Genomic DNA, 23,786 nt, shown 5'->3' on the forward strand with positions numbered 1-23,786 from the left:
GCAAATGACAAAATAGTATTTTTTTTTTTTTTTTTTTGTTCACCGAAGACAATTTGTGACAAAAATAAAAAGAAAGAACCAAAGTGACAAATTTTTAATTGAACCAAGTGATTGATGTTTCAAATTAAAAGCCTCTGAATCAGACGGAGTCTCTTACTCTTGACTCGTGACGTCATGATAGTCATTGAACAGACGTAGTTTAGCGAAAATCCCCAATTTTAAAAAATTCTCAACGAAACGCCTAAAAGGTTTTGGTTTGTCGAACCAAAGATCAAACCTTTTCGTGAAATTTTCCCTCTTTTGCCGGCGACGAATACAGCCAATCATCAAAGGAATTTTATGATCTTGTGATAGATTTCAAACTCTTTAGAGTGGGGTAGTGATGGATGACGAGAGACGGGCCGTACTGTGTCCTGAGAATCAAGGTTTAGCGGCTTATGTGTTGCAGAAGAAGCAAGAACACGCTGATAAGCCCAAAGGCTTGTCTGAAAATCTGGAGAGGACGTTTGTTAAGGCGTTTAGAAATGTCTGCGACGCCAAGGATCCCATTACCACACTCAAAGACTTGTCGCAGATCAAGTATGTTTCTTGCTTTCTCTTCTCTTCACTTCTCTCATATCGAATTTGGGTTAATGGGTCATTCGTTTCTTGTTTGAAATGCCTTTTGTGTTCAATTTCTTATGGAAAGATGTGACCTTTTTGTGTTTTCTAGTTCGAAATTCTCGGATTTTTGGATCCTTTTGATTTAGGCTTTAGCTAAGGGTTCATGTTTGTTTTTATCTGAAATTGTATTCATGTAGATAGATAAAATCAGAGAATTCTCTTTGTTTATCCAGAACCTGATAGTGAGTGGTTTTAGTTGTTGGGTGGCTTTGCTTCTATCCAACCAAGTATCTTGTTTCGTGATTTTTGCTGAATTTGTTGCATAGGGGTTTTGGCAAGTGGATGGTTAAGCTCATGAAAGGATATTTTGATGCTGTTGCTGAAGGTTCTGAGCAAGAAGATTTACCTGATAATCGTGCTGGTAATGGTGTTTCCCTGTTGGCTGTATCTATATCATATTGTCCACATGTGTTATCAATGTAATATCTTTATGTATGGTGATTTTTAATCTGTCCAGGGAAAAAGGCCAATGGAAAGAAACGTTACATTCCGCAAAGAAATTCTGTGGCGTATGCATTACTAATAACCTTGCACAGGTTGGTTACATGGTTGTAATACTCACAATATACTCTTTTAGTTCCTCTCTGTAAACCCTTTTTTCAGGACCGTTATGTTTTTCTTTTACCAGAAGGACTACAAATGGGAAAGAATTCATGCGTAAACAAGAGCTTATTGATGCTACTGATGCGAGTGGGCTCTCACATGCTCCTGTTGGGTATGAATGAATCATGTTCCCAATCTCTAATCTGTTGGTTTTGTACCTAACTTCTGCTCTTATTCTTCCATTCTTGTCACTAGGCCAGAGAGAGGTAAAGGAAAAGCAGGACTTGGAAACTCTAAGAGGGAGTGGTATAGTGGATGGAGCTGTATGGCCACACTTATACAGAAGGGATTAGTGGTCAAATCTAGCAACCCAGCCAAGTAAAAAACTTATATCTGAAACTCTTCCCTATGATTTAGGTGCCCTTGACTTGTATTTTTGTATAGAAGTAGACCTTATCTTGAGACTATTGTTTCTTTTCTTAGGTACATGCTGACAGTTGAAGGTCGGGAAGTTGCAAACGAATGTATCGTGCGATCTGGATTACCTAATTCAGTTGACATCTTATCTGATGATGAAATGGATCCTGCACCGCAAGCAAAGAAAACGCCGAATCAAAATCCCACCTGTTCTTTTACGTTGAGAGAAGAACGGCCATATGCTGATCCCAGATCTAGGGCACAATCAGCCATTCCAAGCGATATTCTTGAAAAGGTCATCATCATCATAATGTTATTTCGACCTTTAAATTCTTCTTATATAGTGTTGATTGGTTGTGAGGTGACATGTTTTGCTTCATTTTCTTAGTTTTATGTTTTAATTTTTTGGTTTTCGTCAACAGTTTACACCGTTTGGTTATTCTAAGGAACAAGTCGTTGCTGCATTCAGAGAGGTTTCAGATGGATCTGGGGACAAAGATCCATCAACTCTCTGGCTCTCAGTAATGTGCCATCTTCGTCAAGCAGAGGTTTATAATTCCTGTCCGGACTCTCGAAATAGAAGAAAAGATTCAGGAGAACCTTCTAGAGCACAAACTCGTACGGTCTTTATCGTAGTGCTTAGTGCTGTGTTTGTGAAAAGTTTATGTTTCATCTTATGAAGTCTTACCTACAAATACAGGTCAAGTTGATCTTGAGGGATCACTTGCTAAGAAGTTCCGTTCTTGCAATGATGGATCCACCTTAAATCCATGTTCATCCGTTTCAAGTCATGCTGTGAAAGCCTGCTCATCTTCTGTATGTAACCATTTGAGTTCAATAATCAGTAGATTGTTAGCTATGTTTTTTAATGATCAGCAGCAACTGGATTGCTAATCAGCTTTAATTGTTCTGTATTGTGTCCTGGTTACAAAGTTGGTATCAGATAGAACCAAAGGGATAACAAATTTTCCACGCCTCCCTCCTCTTAGATTTGGAGAAACGTTTGAGGGAGCATATGATGTGATCTTGATACTGGATGATCGAGAAAAGTTCGCCACTAAGGGGTTTGTGGAACATTTAATCTTGCTCTACTCTTATCTTTTAGTTTTGGTTTGGTTTCTTATGGTTTGGTTATGAGAGTGTGACAATAGTCTATATACGTTTCTTATGGTTTCACAGATCACGGTCCAGGAATATAGTTGATAACATATGCTCTGAATTCAATATCAAGATTGAGGTTTGCATTTGATTCTTTGGATAGATGTCAACAGATTCGAGATTACACAAATTAACTGGAAAAGTGGTGTAGGTTAGACGATTACCAGTCGGGGATTGTATCTGGATTGCTCGGCATAAGTACCTTGAGGATGAGTATGTTCTGGATTTTATTGCCGAAAGGAAGAATGTTGATGATATGCGCTCATCGATTAGAGATAATCGCTACAGGGACCAAAAACTTAGACTTCAGGTGTGTGTATTCTCAACTCCTTAGTTTCTGACTTGCTCTATCTTTGGTTGATGGTTGTTTCTCATTTTCTTCTTTTATTGACATTCTAAATAGAGATCAGGATTCAAGAAGCTGATATACATTCTTGAAGGAGATCCAAACCATTCTGATGCAGCAGAAAGCATTAAAACGGCGTAAGAAATTTATTTGATGTTTCAGAAAATAGAAATTGGTTGTGCATTTTTGTTTTGATCTTGAACCAAACTTATCTTCATCTATGTATGCTTCTAGTTGTTTCACGACAGAGATTCTGGAGGGATTCGATGTTGTGAGGACACAAGGGCTGGGTGAGACGCTAAGAAAATACGGTTACCTCACTAAATCAATATATCAGTACTACATGTTACGGGTGAATGATAATGACAAGAGCAAAGTGGCGGCCTCGTGTCCTTCTTTTGATTGTTTTGTCAAAAGGTGTCAAGACCTTGATAAAATGACAATCAGCGATGTATTTGCCATTCAGCTTATGCAGGTACTGAGTGAGTCTGGCTATGCATTTTTCGGTTCTTATATGTGAATGGTTCTGCGAATCCATTTCTATTGATAAGTATTTGGTGCAGATCCCGCAGGTAACTGAGGAAATTGCCATGGCTGTTCTTGATATGTACCCAACACTTATATCTCTTGCTTCTGCCTATTCTCATCTAGTAAGACCTTTTTGCCGTTGCTTGAGATCGCGAAATCTTGTTCTTCTTTAAGGAACTGATGACTTGAACTAAAACAATCTTTGCATTGTTTTGAAGGAAGGGGATGTCTCTGAGCAAGAAGAGATGTTGAGAAATCGAAGCAACAATGTAATATGTGCATCAGCTAGTAAGAATGTATTCAAGTTAGTTTGGGGTGAATGACTTCTACTCTAGTGTTTAGAGAGAGAAATATCTGAAACTTATCGAGGGCCTTGTAAGCGATGTGTTCTTTTAGATTTTGGACAGTGGTGTGCTTGTAACCGAAACGTACCCAAAACTTTTATCTCTTTCTTTCTGCCTATTCTCATCTAGTAAGACTTATTGTCTTTGCCTAACTTCTCAAATCTTGTACTTCTTTAAGAAACTGATGACTTCTACTGTAAAGTGAACTAGAACAATCTCTGCCTCTGCGCAAGAAGAGATGTTGAGAGATCAAAGCAACAATGCAAAATGTACATCAGAGCTAGTTCGAGAGATCTTAAACTTATCAAGTGCCTATATAGAAGGCAGTTCTTTTAGATAAGCGATGTGTTCTTTTAGATTTTGGACTTTATACATACATAATACATTAATTGAGTTCCAAACATATAATCATTCTCTGACATCGATAGGATGCTTTATGATTCTCGGGCAAACTACGAGGTTTAAGGATGGTATAGACCAAAACTGTGTGCGTTTGAAACAACCTTATAAGGTGTAGATGTTTTTTGGAATTACTCGGACCAGAATCGGGAGCCAAAGCTGATCATTGAATCTTAATTACTCTGCTCATTTATTTATTTTAAGGTTTCTAATGGTGTGGTTATGAAACTGGTTTCGCCCTCCCTTGGGCTCATCAGATGATCGGTTCGAGATCATGACCAGTTTTTTTTTTTAGGGATGGCCTAGTCCCTGTTTTATTTTATACAGATGAATACAGGTTTGTTACAAATATACAGATTATCCAAGGATGGTCTAGTATTGACGCATCCTCCTCCTGAGAGAGGCTTGGACGTTACGGATCATCTCCGGATATGGGAAGGGCTCATAAGGCTCCAAGAGATTGACATATGCTTCAATCATGTGAGGAAGGGCTTTGAATCGATTTCTTCCCCAAAGTATTTGTGAATTAATCTTCTCCAAATTGAAGAAGGGCTTTGAATCACGGATCTGGGATCCAGGGAAGAGCGGTTTTAAGGAATATCTGACCATAAGAGATCGATTATGGCGGAATTTCAGTAACTCTATTACCGATGGAGAAGACACCTTACTATGTACAATTGTCCGGGCCATAATGTTATGGTGCGTTCACGGTTCTTATCTGGGATGGGACTACACAAGGGGCAAGCCAAATTTTCTGAAAAGTACACCGATACGGACTAATTGGTGTCGGATTGTCGGGATTTCAAAACTTTTCTCAGTAGCAACGGGTTTTTTCTATGTGATGTCGAGTTTCAAACAAAGCATGCCAATAAGGCATACATATCACGTTCAAGTAAGATGGCTTAAGAAGAAGGAAAATATCATTTCTAGTAACATGATAGCGAGTAAGGCTTATCGGAAGAAAGCATCGTCAAATTCACTTCTTCATCATTGTTATCTTCAATATATGGCACATATTTCTGCTTATGTAATAAATTGTTTTTTGAAGTTTTGTATTGGCTTTGTACTTGTTGTAATACCCAATTGATTAATAAAGGATATTGGAAGGAAAAAAAAAAAAAAAAAAGATAAGCTGCCATGTACAGAGCTTACTTGTCACAATTTGTCACTTTGGTGTAAATCTCGTTGGCCTTATTCCATTTAGTAACTGATAGACCGACTTTCATTTATTTCCCTTTCTTTTTTTTGTCTCGTTGTTAGGTATGTTATAGCACTTTTTATGTGGAGGCGTGTTAACCATCTGGTTTGTTTGTTACATTTACATTTATAAGAAAAACGTAAATTCCTAATCAAAACATGTTTAACAATCAATGATTTGCAGCAGTAAAACAATGTATTGATGTCAACTAAAGACGTTTTTGTATAGTCAGTTCAGGACTTTCCCGTTAGAGAAAGAGAAAGAAGTTAGAGATTGGAAGAAGTGAAGGTCAATTTTTGGTTACAAATTTGTTTTCGTTGCTTTCAAAAATTAATACTAATATAAATAACGTATTTGGAAAATTGAATTATTTTCACATTTTAAATTGTTGGACTATTAAAAGTATGTAAATAATAGAAAACTCTTGCAAAACATTATTGAAAAGTTTATTTTTAAATTAACATGATAATCTAATATAAGATTATCTAATTGTTTTTTCTTATTGTTATATAGTAGTTTAATCAATAATACGATGAAGGCAAGTAAGAACATTACTCAAATTCTGATATCTTAAATACTATGTTAGCATAGCTATGAGTTATTTTTGCAAAAACATTTTAAAACCTATTAAAATTTATCTAAGATCATTAAAATCATTCAAAATTATCCATAGTTATCTGAAATATCTAAACATAAATTATATTCAATAAATTAGAAAATGTACCAAATATGTTGCCTGGTATTGAATAAATGATAGCTCTAGAATTGGTGGATATATATACATCAAAGTACCGTAAAAAACCTTGTACCTTGTATTATGAATTATAATATGATTAAAAGTCTAAAACGTATCCTTTCATACATGTATGTATCTACTTTTATGTCTAGATCGTCCTTTAATTTGTTTTATATTTGAGTATTAAATTCATGGGAAAAATTAGAATTATATATCCGAAATATTGAGAGGGAGAACAAAATTTGTTTACTTTTGAGTTAATTTAGAAGGATATGAATTTATTATTGGAGTTTGGGTTTGGTTTAAAATCATCATATGCAATTTCTACAAGGTAGGTAAATTAGGCTTTTTTGGTAAGCTTTTGATCCTGAACTAAATTTTGTGATTTTCTATTCTCCGTCTTTTTTTTTGTTCATTAAACTTTAATATTGATGTATGCGAACATCATTGCTGAACATCATAAATTGGTTTCAAGTTTATAACTTGAACACTATATTCTTTTCATTACTTTTTTTTTTGTTTTTTTGACTTTTTAAAAAAAAAATAAGAGAACATGAATTCTTTACAAACTTGAAATCACAAATCAAATGAGCTAACGAAAGGAAAGATAGTGGAGTGGATTTTCACAATTTCCTTCACGACAGACCAATATTCAGTTATTTTAGTACTAAATTTTTTGAAATAATTGTTTTAACACAAGTTTATTCAAATGTGATTGGTTATTTTCTCTTGCCATACAACTAAAATATTAAATATGGCTCTTGGGGTTTGTTTGAGAATCTCAGATTACCAAACGGATCATTAAAGACTAAAGAGTATAGTAGTTTTCTCAATTTACATATATTTTAAACATAACCTGTCAACAGTGAGCCTAACTAAGCTTCAATTACAAGTTCTAGTGGTTCTTTATTAATCATTCATTTTGAAACTACTATATAACAGCAAATTAGATACCCTTTATTAAAGTAACGAGGAAACAAAAATTGGAGAATGGAGTGAGACTGAGAGGATCAAACAAGAACACCATTTCACACTTGTCATTTTACTGTACATTGGTTTAATTTTTTTTCCAATAATCGAAAATTTAATTAAACAATTAAATTCTATAAAATTATGATTTTATTGATATGATTCTCCCATGAGTTTCTAATTCATGGAGGTCCTCAAAAAGAATAAGGTTCTTGCTCATTAGTACACAACATAAAAAACCATCAAAGCACATTTGTTTACATATATTTTGCAGCTAATCTTGCAGCAATCAATGGGTTTTAGATCGGTGCAACACTCTTCTGCGTTTTGCTCCCCAAGACACAGCCAAACGGTTTGGTTCTTTCCTCTTTGTCCCAAGATTACCTTGACAGTTATCAGACCCACAATTACACTTTACTTCAGGCCCAAACTGCACAAATCTGCCATTAAACAAAGAGAACCAAATATATCAGTATCTCAGATTACTTTAGCTAATTAATTACCACAGAAAAGTGAAGAAGAAAGAAACGGTCCAGAAGTTTACCTGTAGTCATATGTAAGTGGCTCTCCTGCTTTTATTTGACGAGCTGCAAAGACACCTATACGGGTCTCACCTTCAACTTGCCTGTTTAAAATATCCACACATTTTACAAGAATTAAACTTAACTCACTCTCTATTTCTCAGCATAATTGAAATATTTATATTCTTTACCACTTCTCCAATACACAATTTGGGTCGCAGCTGTGATTCAAAAACCGAGAGGTGTTCCCTTTGAAGGTGGCATCAATCGTGAAGTCTTTGTGAATCTCACACATGTAAAACTCATTAATGCCTTTGTTCTTCATATCCCAAAGCCTTTGCTCACATTGAGCATCACTGATCACTGTAGATAGAGTGAGATTATTCACTAGATACTCTGTCCCTTTCCACCACAACAATAAGGCTCAAATACACAATCAAGATAGTTTACCTTCACCAATGTATTCGATAATAAATTCTTCTTTATTGATTGGTTCTGCTGCCTCTACTCCCCAACCGCAATGTTCAGTCTGCAAAAACAATGACATGACATGTCAAGATAAAAAAAAATGTGTAATGCATGAGTCATAAAATAGAGAGACTAAGGCTTTTTACCTTCACAATTTTCATCTTTTTCTCTTTGCGGAATGGTCTGTTTCCACAAGTTTCAGGGCATCCGCATCCTTTAGAACAGCTTATACATTGAACCCTACGACAATTTTTCCAAAAGCGGAACTATTCAAACGACATTTCCTTTTCTGGTTAACAGATAAGATTTGTTAGTTAGTCAACAAGCATACCTGCAAACACAGCTTCTACAGCAAGTAGGGCCACAATTTGTGCACCCAACACCATCGTTAGCATCATCACGCTTCTTTTTGACGAAGTAAATATCTTAAATCAGTCAAGGAAAGACACACACTAGTGTAAAGCAAAATGAGAATCATGTGATCATATGGCAGTAACATTGAATCAAAAGAAACTTGTGTGGAAACTATAAAAGGATACTGCGTCTAATATGCACATAAGGAGGTGGATCATCTTTCACAACAGAATCTTTCCATGTAAAGTCAATCTTAAACTCCTCTTCAACATATGGCAAAGGCAACTGGGAAAAGACCTGTTGAATATCAAAGTAGATAAGCATAACTTGAAACAGTGTAAGAAAAAACAAATCTCCACCTTTCCTAATTATAGTCACAAGAAACACTGACCTCCATCTCACTCTGCGCAACTGCATGCTGCTAAACCAACAGATAACTTCTCAGCCACGTGACTGAGTCTATATGAGGATACAGATTGAAAGAGTCTTCTGGTAGGATCTACTAAATGAGGGAAACTGTAAAAAAACTGACCTTTGTGTCTTGCCGCCAATCAGTTGGATGCCTCCAACAAACTGCTTTTCCTGGCTGATCTTTGAGGTGAAGTATTTCTTTTGGCCATGGAGAATGTTTATCATGAGCGGCCATTGGACACTTGATACACCGCCACAGTGCTCTTCCCTTGCAGAGAAAGCACTCCTGCAAACTCCATTCTATCAGATGAAACTGAGAGATACCGCACAATCAAACTAATCCATTTCAATTCCCTACCTAATCACTGTTACATATCCTTATCTTTTTCTCTGAGTATTACTACCAACATAACAGCCAGGGAACTAACAAAGAGGTTGAGATAGGTGAACATCTATATGATATGCTTAGTTGAATACAAAACAAGCCAACAAAAATGAAAGAATATTTCTCAAATACAAAACAATGAATGAGGATCTTACATGTTGAGGGCACTTGAATTTGCCTGATTTAGAGACACTGAGGCTTTCTTTCGCACAGAGCAAGTGATAAGCGCCTTGACAGCCACGAACAGAACACAATACTTCTTCTCCCGGATACACCGGCTTATGGCAAACAAGACAATCAACCTGACACCACATCCCATCCCATATAAGTCATTATGTCAATAAATCTAACAACTTCACAAATCACTAATTGACTTCAAGATTCCATCAACAATAACCCTACAATCTGATAGTTAAACAATATCTAAATGAATCTGAGAAAGCATATGAAATCTTACACGGTGTTAACCAAAGTCAAAAAGGGTAAACGCATAATCACAGATCCAATACTAATCTATTACTTCACACAAACTTCATAACTAAATAAACAGAAACACAAAAAAAAATATACCATTTTCTTGGCTCCAACAAGAAAAGGGAGGAAACATCTCGTCTCAGAAACTCCAGAAGCAACTCTTCTCTTGACCCAATCCTTCACATGATCATTCAAAATCAAACCTTTCTTGCCTCGTTCAGATGGATTCTGTTTCCGGATAAGAGCAGTGACTCCATTGGAAATTTTGACGTCACTGACCTCTTCCTCCGGCAATTGTTCCCCATTGCTGTCTCCGGCTATGTTTTCCGGTGAATCGATGGATTTGGCTAATTCTGGCCCTGAAGCCGCCGGGAGAAAAGCAGGGCAACAAGTGAGAGCCACGGACGCAGACAAAGACATGTTTCCGAGATCTAACATCTAACAACTCGCAAGTACAAGAACGAAAGTATATGAAGAAGACAGTTACCTTTTGTCTTTGTGGGTAGGCGAAAAGCGAAAAGATATGAAAAACCATATATGGAGGGAATTAAAGGCGGGAGATTTTTGTCCTTAAAATATTTATACAAAAATAGGTCTTGTATTTTCATACATTTTCGCAATCGCCCCCAAACTTTTGTTTTTTTCTTTGGTTGTTAAATTTCTCAACCCCTTACCTACCAGTAACAGTGCTACACGCAATAATCAATGTTGGTAAATCCGAACTGAAACAAATCGCTACAAATTTAATTAAACTTATGATTTGGAAGTTTATCTGATTTGATAAGTGTTCGGTTTGTTAGTTATAATAATACACAATATATTTGGAGTTCGTTTTTTTTTCGATGTGTTTACATTTCAGTTTAGTTTCGTTTATGTCAACTTAAATCAAATTATATTACACCATTAATGGGCAGTTTCCATTTGCTTACTATATACTCAAACAAAACATGGCGTAAACTGTTTTGTTAAACTCTAGATTTAGCAACAGAAAATCTAGTAACGTATTGATATTTGTGTCTGGGTTTCCACAGTTTACCACGCAATACTCACCTTTGTTTATACACTTTACAAAGATAATATGACTAACGAGTAACCGTTAAACTAATCTAAAGAATTACGCATCCAAGTTTAGTTGGTTCTTAATCCTCTTAGCAAGATATTATGGCGTCTAAGAATCGATTTAGATGAAAAATGGACCAACAAAGCAAACTAGAAAAGATATGTTCACTTTAGCACAATTTAATATTCTCTCTGTCTCATAAAGATTGATGTTTAGAAGTTTTTACACATTTTAAGAAAACAATGATTACTGAGTTTAAATATATTTTTTTCTTTGACTAAAGAGATATTATTTGATTTTAAACTAATAACAATTCAAAATTTTGAATATTTTCAATGATTACTTCTTAAAGTTTACAAAACATCAATTTTTGTGGGACAAAAAATATTCCAAAACATAAATTTTTATGAGAAATATATAATATTATAATACATTATACACAAAAATAAACTATAACGAAAAAGCAACGTACACACAAATGATCTGATATGCAAATCTTTCGAAAAACACGCTTTTAAATAAATAAAAAAGTTTCTTGGTTATATTGAAATATTCTATTTTTTTGGGGTAAAATATTGTAAAATATTCTTTTTATTTTTTTTGGACAAAAATATTGAAGATATTCTTCTATTTATATTACAAAACTGGATTTGGAATGGTTTCAAACGGAGTCAAGGTTATCTTGATATTAAAATCAACATACATTATGTATTCAATTCGAGAACTCGAATAAATATCCAGATTGCAAAACAAAATCACTGAATCATAATTCATAAGGTTACCACTTTTTATTTGTACAGAAGCGAATATGAATAATTAAATATCTTCGCACGTTGATATTTGCTTATATTTTGATAAAATTCAAAATTTCTTTTGCTGGTTTCATACTTTTTAATCTTTTTACTAATCAAATTTGTCATCCTCGTTTAGTCCGATCCGTTGGTTCCTCACCGTTTCATTGTGGTTAAATTAAAGACGCATGTTATAAACCATTTAAAACAGTTGTCTACTTACATTTGATGATGATAACTATGTGTATCAATGTAGTAACATGACAACATCGAATTCTGGGCCAACTATATTTTTTTTTGGTAAGCGAACCATTCATCCAGTTTAAACTTTTTTATATCAAAAATGTTTTGACGCGTTTTGAGACTAAAATAATGACATATTCATATGTTCATACAACTAAATATATTGATAATGTACGTGGTGTCTTGTCTTATGGATGAATCAAATCTCTCCTTGGAGAATCTTACGCCATATAACCAATTAAGAGTTACCTGCTCTTTCAATTTATCTCTTTGTGGCCCATCGTTAATTTGTTTTAGTTCTACACGCCCCCATGTATAATCGATCATTTAGGAAACGTATAAACGAAAGAAACATCAGTTTAATTATTTGATAATGGTTAATATAATCGATCATACTAGACCATTAATTAGACCATGATACATTGTTTAGTAGTTTAACTTTATGCTAGCAATGGTTGTTGTGAATAACTTACATGGCCGTTTGCGTTACAATATATATAAAACTTGGTTATATTATTCATCTCCGTTTAAAATGTTATCAAAGAGAAATGATTAATGAATACTTCAGTGTATTGGTCCGAACGTGAACTCGAAAGCCTAATATAAACTTCGGAAACGACGATTAGGTTTTAGTAGTATGTGATTAGAAAATTAATCACATGTTTGGTTTCGAGAAACGTGTAAATAAATACTAATCACATTTTATAACTTAAGAAAAAAGAGACCACAAAATCTGCATTTCTCACCTTCCAACTGGTAACTTATAATAGTACTAGTATATTATTTCAAACTGACACGGCGGGTAAAAAATAAATCAGCTGTATCCTCCCTCACAGTAAAGCGAAACAAACAAACCAATGATAAAACAGCACGTGTCGACAAGGACCGGTCAAAGACGCCACGTAGATTTTTTGCTCGTTTTTTAAAATTCAAAGAGCTTTCTTCTCCGTATAAGAAGTAGGCGACGGACGAACATCGCCAAAAAAAAAACAGAATCAGATTCTGAAATTTTTGAATCAAGAGAGAGAGAGAGAGAGAAATCTACGGTGGTTGTTTCGCCGGGAGCTCAATTTCGCCGGTGTATAATTCTCGATTTCTCCTCCTATATTAATTCCCCGACGAGGTGCGAGAGGGAGGGAGGGGAAATCAATCAATCAATCATGCAGAAACGGAGAGCGGTGAGAGAATCTCCGAAGGTAACGGTGAGGAATGGGAAAAGTTTGGATTCCGGTGACGAAAAGAGAAGATCTGAGAGAAAGAAGAGATTGATGAAGTTCGAGGAGTTACCTAGGTATTTGAAAGACAACGAGTTCATTCACAATCATTATCGTTGCGAGTGGTCTATCAAAGAAACTTTCCTCAGCGCCTTCTCATGGCACAATGAGACTCTCAACATCTGGACGTATGTTTTCTTCTCTGTTTTTCGATTGAAATTTCAAATTTTAATTATTTTTTCTAATCGGGGTTTTGAAAATTTGGCAGGCATTTGTGTGGGTTTGTGATATTTGCTTGGATGATGGTTGTGAGTTCAATGGAGACGACGGAGGTTGGCCTCACCGGCTTCGTTAGCGTTCTCTCCGGGTAAGTAATCTCCAGGTCAAATTCGTCATTTTTTTTTTTTTTTTTTTTTTTTTTTTGGGGATAGACAACAAAAAATTCAACAACTTTTTTTTTTTTGGGGGGGGGGGGGGGGGATGTGGGTCCTAAATGACAGAGCAACAATTCGCTGGCCATGGCCGTCAACGGCGATGTCAAAAGGTGTTTACTTCTCCAGCGATCAAACTCTGCATCACGTAAAGATTCTTCCTTTTATTATTTCTTCTAGTTTTTAAGTAGTAGACATGTCATGTAAGTGGTTAGTGCTTTCCTATAACATTATATAAAATGCTGGTTTCAATTTGCAACCATGTGATGTTTTCTTTGGATTTTTTTCGTGGATACTTTACAGTTTCTTGCTATAGACTTGCTTTATTGCCTACCTACTTTTGAACTCACGTGATTCTCTACGCAAATTAAGGAAACTCATGATTCGTCGTTGTCGTTAGATTTGGCACAAATCATGTAAACGCTTTTGTTACCTGCTCCCACTGTATGATCTTTTCTTGGATTTTTCTCTCACTTACAATTGCTGTGAAGCCTTTTCTCTGTTGCTCACCTAACTATCCAACTAACATGATTTTTTCAATGGGTTTAAGGAAAAAAGAAATCTTTTGTCAACTAAAAAGCTTATGATTTGTTAATGTCTGTTGGCAGGAATTGAACGTGACACACACTAGCTCGCTCCTAAATTCTCAAGGTGATGTTAACTACGAAGCCGTTCCGAAATGGCCGTGGCTCGTGTTCTTATCAGGAGCAATGGGCTGTTTGATCTGCAGTTCCATGTCGCATCTCTTTGCTTGCCACTCTAGAAGATTCAATCTCTTCTTCTGGCGCCTAGACTACGCTGGAATCTCCCTCATGATCGTCTGTTCCTTCTTCGCACCTATCTACTATGCATTCTCCTGTCATACTTACTGGCGTCTCTTCTACCTCTCCTCGATCTCAATCCTTGGTCTACTCGCCATCATCACCCTACTCTCTCCATCTCTCTCAGCTCCACGTTTCAGATCTTTCAGAGCAACTCTTTTCTTAACAATGGGATTCTCTGGCGTCATACCGGCCTCACATGTGCTTTACCTTCACAAGGATCACCCTAACGTGCTTATCGCTCTCGTATACGAACTTGCGATGGCTGTGTTGTATGCAACGGGGGCAGCGTTTTACGTTACCCGCATCCCTGAAAGATGGAAGCCAGGAGCCTTCGATATCGCAGGACATAGCCATCAGATATTCCATGTGTTTGTAGTCTTAGGAGCTCTTGCTCATAGTGTCGCCAGTCTTCTTATCATGGATTTTCGACGGGCTTCACCTTCTTGTGCCTTTTAAAAACATTGTAAAACATTTTAGTGATACGTATTTCATTCAATGTATGAATATGTATGTGTGTCTCCATAGAAGACGCAATGTACACTATCCAAGTTATTCCCAAGTGAACAAAAAGTCACTTTCTCTTATAAGTTCAACCTTCTAGATTCCATAGACAGATCTAATCTAGTTTGAATATTGTGATGAACTAAGCAGAGCTTTTGTACTTGCTTAGTGACTTGACCAATCACCACTATTATAGAAGGAATCAAGGAATCTTTAATCAGTTGTATCATTGGAAAATGAGAGTATAAGAAAGATACAGAGAGGAACAACAAGAAAAGCAGCAATCTTCAAAAGTTGCTCTGTTTCTTTAGAGATCACACCTATTCTTGACCAATCACCACTATACCTGAAGAAGAACACTATGATAATCATTATATATATACTCTGCAACCTCTCGTGCTTGTGAGGGTTAAAAAATCTTACCCAGCATCAATGAATCCCAAACCCAAAACAGCGATAGCAGATCGAGCAAGAATTGTGTTGGGGACTTTGATTCGCAAGAGAGGTCCTTTTTCGTTTGATTTCTCAGCAAAGTCTCTCTTCTTCGACATTATCGTGAAGCCATTAGTCAAACTTCGGAGTTTGTTGTCGCTGGGAGAGAATGAGATGAAGCTACTGTGTTGTAAGGTCAGCATTTTCACTTTCCCGGAATGAGATTTCTCCTCAGACATGGTGATAAGGGGGCAATGTTGTTTTTGTGATAACAGCAAAGGGTTGAGGGTAATTAAGTAATTTGACTTAACAATTCTGAAGCTTTTCTTTTCCACCATAGTGTTCTTTGGTTTGCTCCTAAAACCCTAGAAAGTTTGGGAGCTATGGAGATGCAGGATTCGTTCCAGGTCCATAGGATACCACAATCGAAGTACGTAGACGGAGTAAGATGGCTTCCACAAGCTTCCGCTTTGAATCGTTTCTTCGCAACAGCGTTCTACGACCCGGATTGTGATTCTTCGTCAATCGAGATCCAATCGCTTGACCCAAACCCTAGAGGGAATCAGAGCACGAACCCTTTGATCGAGTCTATATCTTCATGGACTTCACCTTCTCGCGTTTCGTCACTGGAAATCGCTGGAAACGGCGGTGGTGGCGGTTCATTCAAACCTATGGTTTCAGCAGCCACGTCTTCTGGTTCCCTTCATGTTCTGATGGTTGATTTGGTGGAAGGAGCTGCGATTGATGAGGTATACGTGGCGGAAGGTGAGAAGTTCCATGTGGGACGCGTGGAAGGAGTGGATTGGAGGGAGGGAGGAGAATGTGTGACTGTTGGTGAAGATGGGAGAGTGAATGTAGTGAAGATTGTGAATGGTGAAGGTTTGAGATACAGAAAGGTCTTTGATGGGAATGGGCTTGTGGCTTATAGAGCTGTGAAATGGGCGTCGCCTACTGAGTTTGTCACTGGAGGATATGGTTTTGGTTTGCAATTGTGGGATCAGAGGAAGTCTGGTGAAGCTGTTTCGCAGCTCAAAGGGAACTGGTGAGTTCTCAGCTCTGTTTAAAGAGTTTGATTAGTAGTTGAATAAATGCTAGTTTAATATGGTTTTGAATTCTTGGCATGATTGCTTTTCAATGATATTGAACATCAAAGTTGTTCGATTGGGTTGAAGTATATTACTCTCTATCATTTGATTCTCTGAGTTGTTTAGCAAGTTAAAGTTGGGAATGGGAAAGGTGAATCCTTTGATCTAATAGTGTATTTAAGAAAACATGCACTTCTTGTGTTTCATCTGATGATATTAACATTGTTGCAGGTTTGAAGGCAAAACTTCTGCAGTTGTCCATTCCATTGACATTCATCCATCTCGAAAGCACACTTGCATTGTAAGTATTTTCTTCTGTGTGAGGCGTGTGTTAGAGATATCTGGTTTTATCCACTCGAAGTTTTAACAACCTTGGACAAGTATACACTGATGAATATGAGACTTTTCAGTGTGATCCTCTGATAAGTTTTTGTGTGATCCTCAATCTTATTATTTGCCAAATTTTAAGGTCTATAGCCTCTGATAATTTTCCGTCAACCTGTCCTTTTTTACTTAAGTTCGGAAAACTAATCTTACATTTTCTTTCTTCTGAAATTTAAATGAACCTTTGGTGCCTATGTTGGAATATTAAACCACCTTGCGGCAGGAGGATATCCTCTTTATACCTTATAATAAGTCCTGCACTAATTTTAAGAACATTTTTTTTTCTTGCTCACTAACTAACAAACATTCAGTGTATCTGATTGGTCTATCATATTTAAAACTGAACTGACGCACTGAGATTTATTGGATAATGTATTAATATCGCCACAAGTTAGAAGCATGATCTAATGACTTTATCTTGATGCGATGTGTTTAGGCGGGAGGTTCTTCGGGTACTGTTTTTGCTTGGGATCTTCGGTGGCCGCAGCAACCCATCGTTCTTTCTGGTGTTGGAGCAAGTGAGAATATTAACAATCCTCTGTCTGAAAGTGAGGTATGGGAAGTTAAGTATGACTCATACACAAAATCCAACATCTCATCCTCAAGGATTCTCCCTGTTATGACCTGCTCAGAAGATGGAATCCTTGGTGTCATCGAGCAAGGTACTAAGACTTTCTCTACCACATTACTTCTTCTCTCTTGTATATATTACAGAAACAATTGTTCCTTTTTTGTTTTTGTCCTGCCTATTTTTGCTTTAGGGGAAGAACCGATCGAGCTTCTGGCTGAACCTTGTGCCATTAACAGTTTTGACATCGACAGACAAAATCCACAGGTGAAAAACATCATCGAACTCTGTTTCAATCTACTAGTTTACTTTGACCAAGTGTGTCTTCTTAAGCTAGTTACACTGGATTCTACAGGATGTGATATGTAGCTTAGAGTGGGAATCAATTGCAGTCTTCTCAAGGCCTTAGTAAAAAGAAAGAATCAAATCCCCAGGTATATCGATATGGAATCTTGCATGGTAGTACGATATGTTTTTTGGTTTGCTTCTGTGAGCCACAACAAAAGCAGTTGAGGAATGTGAGGATAGATGGTGAGAGACAAGCTTTAAGGAAGAGGATGATGGAATCACAATTTGACTGTGTTCATAAGTTTCATTGTAACAAGATCTTAATACAATCTGCACAAACATGAGTTTTGTATTCATCTTAAAGTTTAGTGATCTTGAAGATTTGCAATTCTTGCTTGAATTTTACATCTGAATCTCTGTCGCTGTATGAGTGTGTATACCGACACTAAGTTCAACCTCAAAGGCGACAATGACACACGTGGAAGAAAAGAAGTCGGCCAAAGTAGGTCCTACCGGAGCTAATACTTGGCCCTGTAATGAGCCGTTGAAAAATCTTGAAACCTCTTCTCTCTCTCTTTTTGTATTCTTTTTCAATTCTTTTAAAAGAGTTGGGAGATTTTTTTTTTAAAAGAGTTAAAGAGAATTTGGTAACAAGAACTTTTCAAACCACAAAAAAAAAAAAAAAAGAGAAAGACATGCCCCACGCAAAATTTAAAGGTCTCATTAAGCTTTAATGATTCAAAGATTATTTACCAAATACTATTCCAGCTCTTATCTTAAGATATTCCAGAATATCATCATTATTTAATTTATTTTCTACTGTTCTTTTATTATATCAGACCCTTTCCTTTTTTTTTAAAAAAAATTTCCTGTATGAATAAGTTTTTGTTAATGAGAATTTCTCATTCCAACTGCGAAATTGATTCTTTCTTATGCTGAGCAAAAAGTTGAAGAACTTTGTCCTGTTTATGATCTGAGATATTTTTGTAGTTTTGTCTTCAAAATCATAATTGTTTTGGTCTGGCGTGCCTTTTGTGATTGATTATATTCCCTTTTGGATAATTCCCCCCCTTTAATACTTCTGTGTAATTCTCCAAAAATCTTTCAACCTCCTCTATCTGAAGCATTTCCTCTGTTCAAGAGATTAATATAGTCATCACTAGCTCGCATCCCAAGTTCATCAATCATTCTTCTGTGCAATTATCCTGGTACAATGAGTTCTACTTATCTTATTAAGAAAAAGAAAAAATTACTGTTTACATGAAGTAACAATTAGAGAACATTATGTAACTATAAACCTTTTCTCTTTCTATGCGTGTAATTAATTTGCAGAAACATGGTTGAACGAAGCCGCAGCTTTAGAATACCTGGAGCTGAGAAATCTGATCTAAGAATTGCCCTTTATGAGCGCAAAGAAGTTGTTGAGAGGCTGCAAGATGAGTTGAATGCAGAGAGAGAAGCATCTGCAACGTCAGCGAGCGAGGCCATGTCAATGATTCTTAGGCTGCAAGGAGAGAAAGCTGAGCTGGCAATGGAAGCTGGTCAGTACAAGAGAATGGTCGAAGAGCAAATGTCTCACGCTGAGATGTCGTTTGCGCTCTTGGAGGATGTGATTTACCAGAAAGAGATTGAAGTCACTGCTCTTGCGTATCAAGTTGACGTTTACAGAAGCCAGCTTTTGAGCTTGGGGTTTAGTGATTTGAGTAGCTTAGATGCTAAGCTTCAAGAGAATGATGATCAAGATGAGAATATATTGAATATGAATGATTTGTCACTGAGTGATAGATCTCAAACACCCTCTTCAGAATTGGTTACAGATCTTTCGATTCCCGAGGAGAAGGAAATTATCGAGCAGACCTTGGATTCGCAGAAGAGTTCCTTAGATGTGTATTGGGAGCAGATCAAGAAACTGAATGAGCAAGTAAAAGAGCTTACCGGTTATAGAGATTCGATGCGAGATCAGCACAATACTTCAATGTCTGAATCTGGACTAAACAAGGGAGAAGAAGATGGTGCAAGCTCATCAAACTTTCAAGAAGATACACAAAAAAGAAAAGAGGAAGCAAAGAGTGTGCGTAAAACTGATGACACAATGGTGATAAAAGTTGCAAAGCAGAAAAAGATTGAAAATAAATCACCTAAACAGACGAGAGACAGAAGCGGTAAGAGAAACCGTGCAGAGTATCAAGCTGAATTGCTGCAGTTAAGACAGAGAGTTGAGAGGCTTGAGCGAGGAAAAACAAACACAGAGCCTGAAACCAGTGGAGTGATCAAGCAAGAAGAGATAAGTCTACTGAAGGAAGTGAGAGAGGAGCAAATTTCTTCTGTTGAATCATCTGAAGTAGAGAAGAGCTCGAATACAATGGAAGATTTACAACCTTGGATCGACCCAGTCATTATTTCTGTTCAAGAGGTATATATATGCATACACAATTTTTTACTGTTAAAGTACTTAGTCAGTATTTCATAACAACTAACCAAAATATTTGGCATGTTCCTTGAAACAGGCAATGCTTTACTTCTGGCTGTGAGACAAAGCAAAAAAAGTAAAAGCAGATTTTTTGGCTTGTTTTGAGTGTATGTATGTCATTGTGTTCTGTGTTTGTTTGCCTAAAGTCTTATTGTATAAAGCTCACAAATATTCTTTTCTAGATTGTCTTTTGAGTGACACTTGACAAAAACACCATCTTGTGGATTCCTAGTTTTTTTTTTTAATTGGTGTGGGTAAATCAAATATATATCGACGAGAAATGCAAAAGACTTGAAGACAAGTCCGTTTTCTTGGTCCACAATTTATCAAGTCGAGAACAAAAAGTCGGTTTGTCTATAATCACTTTAAACATGGACTTAGAACCTTTCTTTGACGAACCAATAAGATCAAGGAACTCTACTTTCTACTAGACAGAATCTTGCAGACGACTTACAGCAGATCTACTCTACTCATTGGAAGATTTGAGACTTATTACATTAACTCTGATCAGAATGTACACGCATGCCTCATTTGGGGTTTTACTAAAAGAAGCAGCCATTATAGACAAAAAAAACACATATAAAGAATCAACTATTTTATATACCCATTTGCTTCATCCACAAAGACCATTTAATAGCCTCGAGAAATTCGTCGTTCCTGCGCAAAGCTGTGACCAAATTGGTGTAAGTTACTTTATCAGGTGTTATCTTTTTCCCCCTCATCTCCTTCACCAATCCAACAGCTTCTTCAACCATACCACCTATACCATAAGCCTTTATCAGTGTGTTATAGCTACACAAGTCAGGACCAAGTCCAGATTTTTTCAATTCTGTCAGCACTTCCGTGACTTCATCGATCCATCCTTGCTCTCCATATATATTGATCATGATGTTATATGTATAATGATCTGATCCACAAGTAGACTTCATCCTCTTCAAGATGCTTCTGAATTTCTCCATCTGTTTATCTTTGCCATATGCATTTAGCATAGAGTTATAAGCTTCAAGTGACACAGAAAACCCGTCGAATTGCATATTCTTAACCGCTGATGACATGTTTGTGAAGTCCTTGTTCTGTCCATAGGCGGCTATAATGGTGTTGTAAGATATTACATCCACAACTCCGTGTCTTTTTGCCAACATGAAAAGCTCGTTAACCTTTTTAAAGAGCTTGGCTTTACCATAAACATCAAGGAGGACATTGAATGTGACTGTATTAGGAGTAAATCCATATCGAATCATCTCCTCAAAAGTTCTTGAGAGCTCATCAAGCGGAAGAGCACGTGCACAACAGTTTATAACACAATTGTACATCTCCTGATCCCAATGGATCCCGCTCTTTCGAATCCTGTAGTATAAATGCTGGAGTTTATCCTGAAGACCACACTTCTGATATATCCGAAGCATATCCCGAAACAAGTACAAATCCGGAACAATGTCTTTTTGCTCATCCATGATTTCTAGGACAGAACAGGCTTCTTCCAAGGATCCAGCTTTCACATACATCCGTACCACAATGCTGAATCCAATCCTGTCCAAAACAACTCCAGATGATTTCAACTTTGAATAAAGCTTTTCCGCTTCACCAAATTCGCCCATCACTGTGTAAATGTCAATCATTGTGGATGTAATGTGCAGATTTATCTGTTCATCAGATTCCAATGTATGATTGTATATTTTCACGGCATCAGCAAGTTGACCAGATTCTTTGCAAGAGCAAATCAACAGATGATACAAGTGGGACTCAAATGCTGAGTCTCTCCACTTTTTTTCTCGCAACAACGCCAAGCAATCATCAACCATCCCATGTTTGATATAAGCCATCACTAGAATCGAGAAAGAAGTCTGGTTTAAACGGATATGGTTATGAAAAGAACCTTTGAGAACATAAGGCACTTCATCAAGCTTTCCAACCTTCTCATAAGCCTGCAAAATGATGCCAAGGATTGAGGAGTACTGGCATCCGATATTAACCATATCTTCGATCGTCTTAATAGCACCATCTCTGTCTCCATATTTAGCCTGCAAATTGATTAAAGTAAAAAGATTGGACGAATTGGGTTTATACCCCAACTGCTTCAGCTCTTGATAGTAATGCTTTGCCTCCTCGTAATTGTCAGAGCGGCCCCAACCTTCAATCATTGATCTGTAACTTGTTTCATCTGGTTCCATCCCAATATCACAGAAGCGGTAAAATAAACTCTGTGCAGCCTCCATTTTAGAAACCTTACCATAACCAGTTATCAGAGTATTGTATGCAATTATATTCTGAGCAAATCCCGCAGCTTCCATAGAGATCAACACAGATTCAGCTTGTTCCATCTTGCCTTGCTGACTATAAGCATTAAGCATCACTAACCAATTCTCTAGATTCAGCCTCACTCTATCTTTTTTCATCAAGTCAATAACTTCCTCTGCTTTACCATATAATCTCAAACGCGTGTAAATCGTTATCATCGCGGAGTAAGCAGACTCACACACAATTCCGAAGTTTCTCATATGAGAAAATGCGAACTCCGCTTCATCAACATTCCAGTTCTTCTGATAGAGACCCATGAGCATACCTATTGTAGCCACATTAGGTCGAACACCGAGCTCCAACATCAACTGAAACCATTTTGAACCTAACTTGACATTCCCCTTTTTAGCACACGCATATATAACAGTGTTGAAGACCTGAAAACTCTGTTGGAAGCCCTGAAATCCACACAACTCTTTAATCAAATCCTCGGCTCGGTCCCAATCTTCTCTCCTTCCTAAAACTCTAAGAATCAAACTGTAAGCACTAAAGTTACCTTGCAATTTTCCGTTACATCGCATCCAATCAAAGAACTTGACCGCATTCGAGTCACTGCAACTCTCAAGCCGTTTCAATATACCATTGCAATGCTCTAAACTCAAACCTGGTTTAATAGCGGAGTAGTTCACATCCACTTCCCCATTCTTCACAAGCAAATCCTCAAGTTCATTGCTTTCTCTTCGGAAACTGAACTTTTTAACTACGTCTTTCTTTGTCCATCTCTTATTACCACTCGTGACACCTTTCAATTTCGAACTCGAGCTTCTCTCCACATTAGCTTCACTTGCAGAATCAATATCATTCTCAGTCGTCTCCTTTGCTTCAACATCAAGACGAGACACTCGAGTTTTCTTAACTCTAATCAGAGAACCAATTGTGAAAGTTCTAGCGGCGGGAGCATTATTACTACTACTAGTAACTGAAAAAATTGGGAATTGATCAGGAAACTGAAATGGGTTCGCAGAAAAATGAAACCTTTTTGAGTCGAATGGGTTAAGTGGAATGGAAAACCTTAACGAACCCATAACCGACAGCTACAGACACATCTGCATACACCGGATGAAATCAAAACCCTAAAGATGGGTTCATGAGAGAGAGGGGAGAGATAATGAAAGGATAGAAGAAGGGCTTACTCGCCGCAGCAAGATAGCTTCTTTCTTCCTGGTGAGTGATGGGATTTGCTTGACTATTTTCAGTAAACCGGAAATCAAATCGGCTTCATTGTTCAATTCGGTCGGACCGGACCAGACCAGCTTATTAAATATGTGATTTTCGGCGATTCT

The 23,786-nt window shown here is 36.9% G+C and overlaps 7 protein-coding genes across 13 annotated transcripts; 4 read left to right on the forward strand and 3 right to left on the reverse strand.

Annotated features, from left to right (window-relative positions):
- Window positions 1-174: 174 nt before the first annotated feature.
- On the forward strand, window positions 175-4,151 carry LOC104717102 (crossover junction endonuclease MUS81). 4 transcript variants are annotated; one of them, XM_010434626.3, is made up of 15 exons: window positions 175-579; window positions 930-1,024; window positions 1,121-1,199; window positions 1,292-1,378; window positions 1,462-1,584; window positions 1,690-1,918; window positions 2,046-2,241; window positions 2,324-2,439; window positions 2,557-2,687; window positions 2,803-2,860; window positions 2,933-3,091; window positions 3,185-3,264; window positions 3,362-3,602; window positions 3,691-3,777; window positions 3,874-4,151. In XM_010434626.3, exons 1-15 carry the CDS (start codon window positions 383-385, stop codon window positions 3,976-3,978), a joined length of 1,983 nt encoding a protein of 660 aa, XP_010432928.1. In that variant the 5' UTR covers window positions 175-382; the 3' UTR covers window positions 3,979-4,151. The 4 variants fall into 4 exon arrangements, 2 of the variants coding, with proteins under 2 accessions (XP_010432928.1, XP_087325007.1); XR_015568313.1 differs by having other exon boundaries at window positions 184-579; window positions 2,938-3,091; window positions 3,679-3,777; XR_015568312.1 differs by having other exon boundaries at window positions 184-579; window positions 2,938-3,091.
- Window positions 4,152-7,433: 3,282 nt separating this feature from the next.
- On the reverse strand, window positions 7,434-10,429 carry LOC104717104 (histone-lysine N-methyltransferase ASHR3). Of its 2 annotated transcripts, none has more exons than XM_010434627.3 (11): window positions 10,011-10,429; window positions 9,596-9,742; window positions 9,177-9,341; window positions 9,036-9,065; window positions 8,830-8,941; window positions 8,622-8,715; window positions 8,437-8,530; window positions 8,273-8,351; window positions 8,014-8,185; window positions 7,846-7,926; window positions 7,434-7,741 (listed from the first exon to the last, which is right to left on the reverse strand). In XM_010434627.3, the coding sequence occupies exons 1-11, from the start codon at window positions 10,350-10,352 to the stop codon at window positions 7,591-7,593; spliced, it is 1,467 nt and encodes a 488-aa protein (XP_010432929.1). In that variant the 5' UTR covers window positions 10,353-10,429; the 3' UTR covers window positions 7,434-7,590. The 2 variants fall into 2 exon arrangements, with proteins under 2 accessions (XP_010432929.1, XP_010432930.1); XM_010434628.3 differs by having other exon boundaries at window positions 9,036-9,062; window positions 10,011-10,422.
- A 2,509-nt stretch (window positions 10,430-12,938) lies between these two features.
- On the forward strand, window positions 12,939-15,064 carry LOC104717107 (heptahelical transmembrane protein 2). The gene is made up of 4 exons (XM_010434634.3): window positions 12,939-13,410; window positions 13,491-13,589; window positions 13,723-13,801; window positions 14,262-15,064. Exons 1-4 carry the CDS (start codon window positions 13,169-13,171, stop codon window positions 14,931-14,933), a joined length of 1,092 nt encoding a protein of 363 aa, XP_010432936.1. The 5' UTR covers window positions 12,939-13,168; the 3' UTR covers window positions 14,934-15,064.
- LOC104717106 (uncharacterized) lies at window positions 14,217-15,748 on the reverse strand. The gene is made up of 2 exons (XM_010434633.3): window positions 15,402-15,748; window positions 14,217-15,324 (listed from the first exon to the last, which is right to left on the reverse strand). Exons 1-2 carry the CDS (start codon window positions 15,746-15,748, stop codon window positions 15,192-15,194), a joined length of 480 nt encoding a protein of 159 aa, XP_010432935.2. The 3' UTR covers window positions 14,217-15,191.
- Window positions 15,749-15,793: 45 nt separating this feature from the next.
- Window positions 15,794-18,123, forward strand: LOC104717105 (nuclear pore complex protein NUP43). 2 transcript variants are annotated; one of them, XM_010434632.3, is made up of 5 exons: window positions 15,794-16,452; window positions 16,727-16,796; window positions 17,316-17,541; window positions 17,641-17,714; window positions 17,803-18,123. In XM_010434632.3, exons 1-5 carry the CDS (start codon window positions 15,794-15,796, stop codon window positions 17,854-17,856), a joined length of 1,083 nt encoding a protein of 360 aa, XP_010432934.1. In that variant the 3' UTR covers window positions 17,857-18,123. The 2 variants fall into 2 exon arrangements, with proteins under 2 accessions (XP_010432934.1, XP_087325009.1); XM_087468883.1 differs by having other exon boundaries at window positions 17,316-17,714.
- A 265-nt stretch (window positions 18,124-18,388) lies between these two features.
- LOC104717108 (uncharacterized) lies at window positions 18,389-20,416 on the forward strand. Its single transcript, XM_087468884.1, has 3 exons — window positions 18,389-18,943; window positions 19,068-20,148; window positions 20,243-20,416. The coding sequence occupies exons 2-3, from the start codon at window positions 19,072-19,074 to the stop codon at window positions 20,264-20,266; spliced, it is 1,101 nt and encodes a 366-aa protein (XP_087325010.1). The 5' UTR covers window positions 18,389-18,943; window positions 19,068-19,071; the 3' UTR covers window positions 20,267-20,416.
- Window positions 20,417-20,678: 262 nt separating this feature from the next.
- LOC104717109 (pentatricopeptide repeat-containing protein At4g30825, chloroplastic) lies at window positions 20,679-23,785 on the reverse strand. 2 transcript variants are annotated; one of them, XM_087468882.1, is made up of 2 exons: window positions 23,000-23,666; window positions 20,679-22,901 (listed from the first exon to the last, which is right to left on the reverse strand). In XM_087468882.1, exons 1-2 carry the CDS (start codon window positions 23,045-23,047, stop codon window positions 20,802-20,804), a joined length of 2,148 nt encoding a protein of 715 aa, XP_087325008.1. In that variant the 5' UTR covers window positions 23,048-23,666; the 3' UTR covers window positions 20,679-20,801. The 2 variants fall into 2 exon arrangements, with proteins under 2 accessions (XP_087325008.1, XP_010432938.1); XM_010434636.3 differs by having other exon boundaries at window positions 20,679-23,785.
- Between the last annotated feature and the right edge of the window lies 1 nt (window position 23,786).

This window comes from Camelina sativa, chromosome 10 (assembly GCF_030686135.1).
Source record: "Camelina sativa cultivar CO46 ecotype springtype chromosome 10, ASM3068613v1".
Taxonomy (NCBI): Eukaryota; Viridiplantae; Streptophyta; class Magnoliopsida; order Brassicales; family Brassicaceae; genus Camelina; species Camelina sativa.

Bases quoted from the DNA above. Each gene is read 5' to 3' on its own strand.
- LOC104717109 (XM_010434636.3), bottom strand. From the start codon at position 23,528: ATGGGTTCGTTAAGGTTTTCCATTCCACTTAACCCATTCGACTCAAAA.
- LOC104717108 (XM_087468884.1), top strand. From the start codon at position 19,072: ATGGTTGAACGAAGCCGCAGCTTTAGAATACCTGGAGCTGAGAAATCT. The intron at 20,149-20,242 runs GTATATATATGC...TCCTTGAAACAG, and splicing joins TCATTATTTCTGTTCAAGAG to GCAATGCTTTACTTCTGGCT.
- LOC104717104 (XM_010434627.3), bottom strand. From the start codon at position 10,352: ATGTTAGATCTCGGAAACATGTCTTTGTCTGCGTCCGTGGCTCTCACT. The intron at 9,342-9,595 runs GTAAGATCCTCA...TGGAGTTTGCAG, and splicing joins AATTCAAGTGCCCTCAACAT to GAGTGCTTTCTCTGCAAGGG. The intron at 7,742-7,845 runs GTAAACTTCTGG...GTTTAATGGCAG, and splicing joins CCACTTACATATGACTACAG to ATTTGTGCAGTTTGGGCCTG.
- LOC104717102 (XM_087468881.1), top strand. From the start codon at position 383: ATGGATGACGAGAGACGGGCCGTACTGTGTCCTGAGAATCAAGGTTTA. The intron at 1,585-1,689 runs GTAAAAAACTTA...TTCTTTTCTTAG, and splicing joins AAATCTAGCAACCCAGCCAA to GTACATGCTGACAGTTGAAG. The intron at 2,440-2,556 runs GTATGTAACCAT...CTGGTTACAAAG, and splicing joins TGAAAGCCTGCTCATCTTCT to TTGGTATCAGATAGAACCAA.
- LOC104717106 (XM_010434633.3), bottom strand. From the start codon at position 15,748: ATGGTGGAAAAGAAAAGCTTCAGAATTGTTAAGTCAAATTACTTAATT. The intron at 15,325-15,401 runs GTAAGATTTTTT...GTTCTTCTTCAG, and splicing joins TTGGGATTCATTGATGCTGG to GTATAGTGGTGATTGGTCAA.
- LOC104717107 (XM_010434634.3), top strand. From the start codon at position 13,169: ATGCAGAAACGGAGAGCGGTGAGAGAATCTCCGAAGGTAACGGTGAGG. The intron at 13,411-13,490 runs GTATGTTTTCTT...AAAATTTGGCAG, and splicing joins GAGACTCTCAACATCTGGAC to GCATTTGTGTGGGTTTGTGA. The intron at 13,802-14,261 runs GTAAAGATTCTT...GTCTGTTGGCAG, and splicing joins GCGATCAAACTCTGCATCAC to GAATTGAACGTGACACACAC.
- LOC104717105 (XM_087468883.1), top strand. From the start codon at position 15,794: ATGGAGATGCAGGATTCGTTCCAGGTCCATAGGATACCACAATCGAAG. The intron at 16,453-16,726 runs GTGAGTTCTCAG...ACATTGTTGCAG, and splicing joins TCGCAGCTCAAAGGGAACTG to GTTTGAAGGCAAAACTTCTG. The intron at 17,715-17,802 runs GTGAAAAACATC...TGGATTCTACAG, and splicing joins TCGACAGACAAAATCCACAG to GATGTGATATGTAGCTTAGA.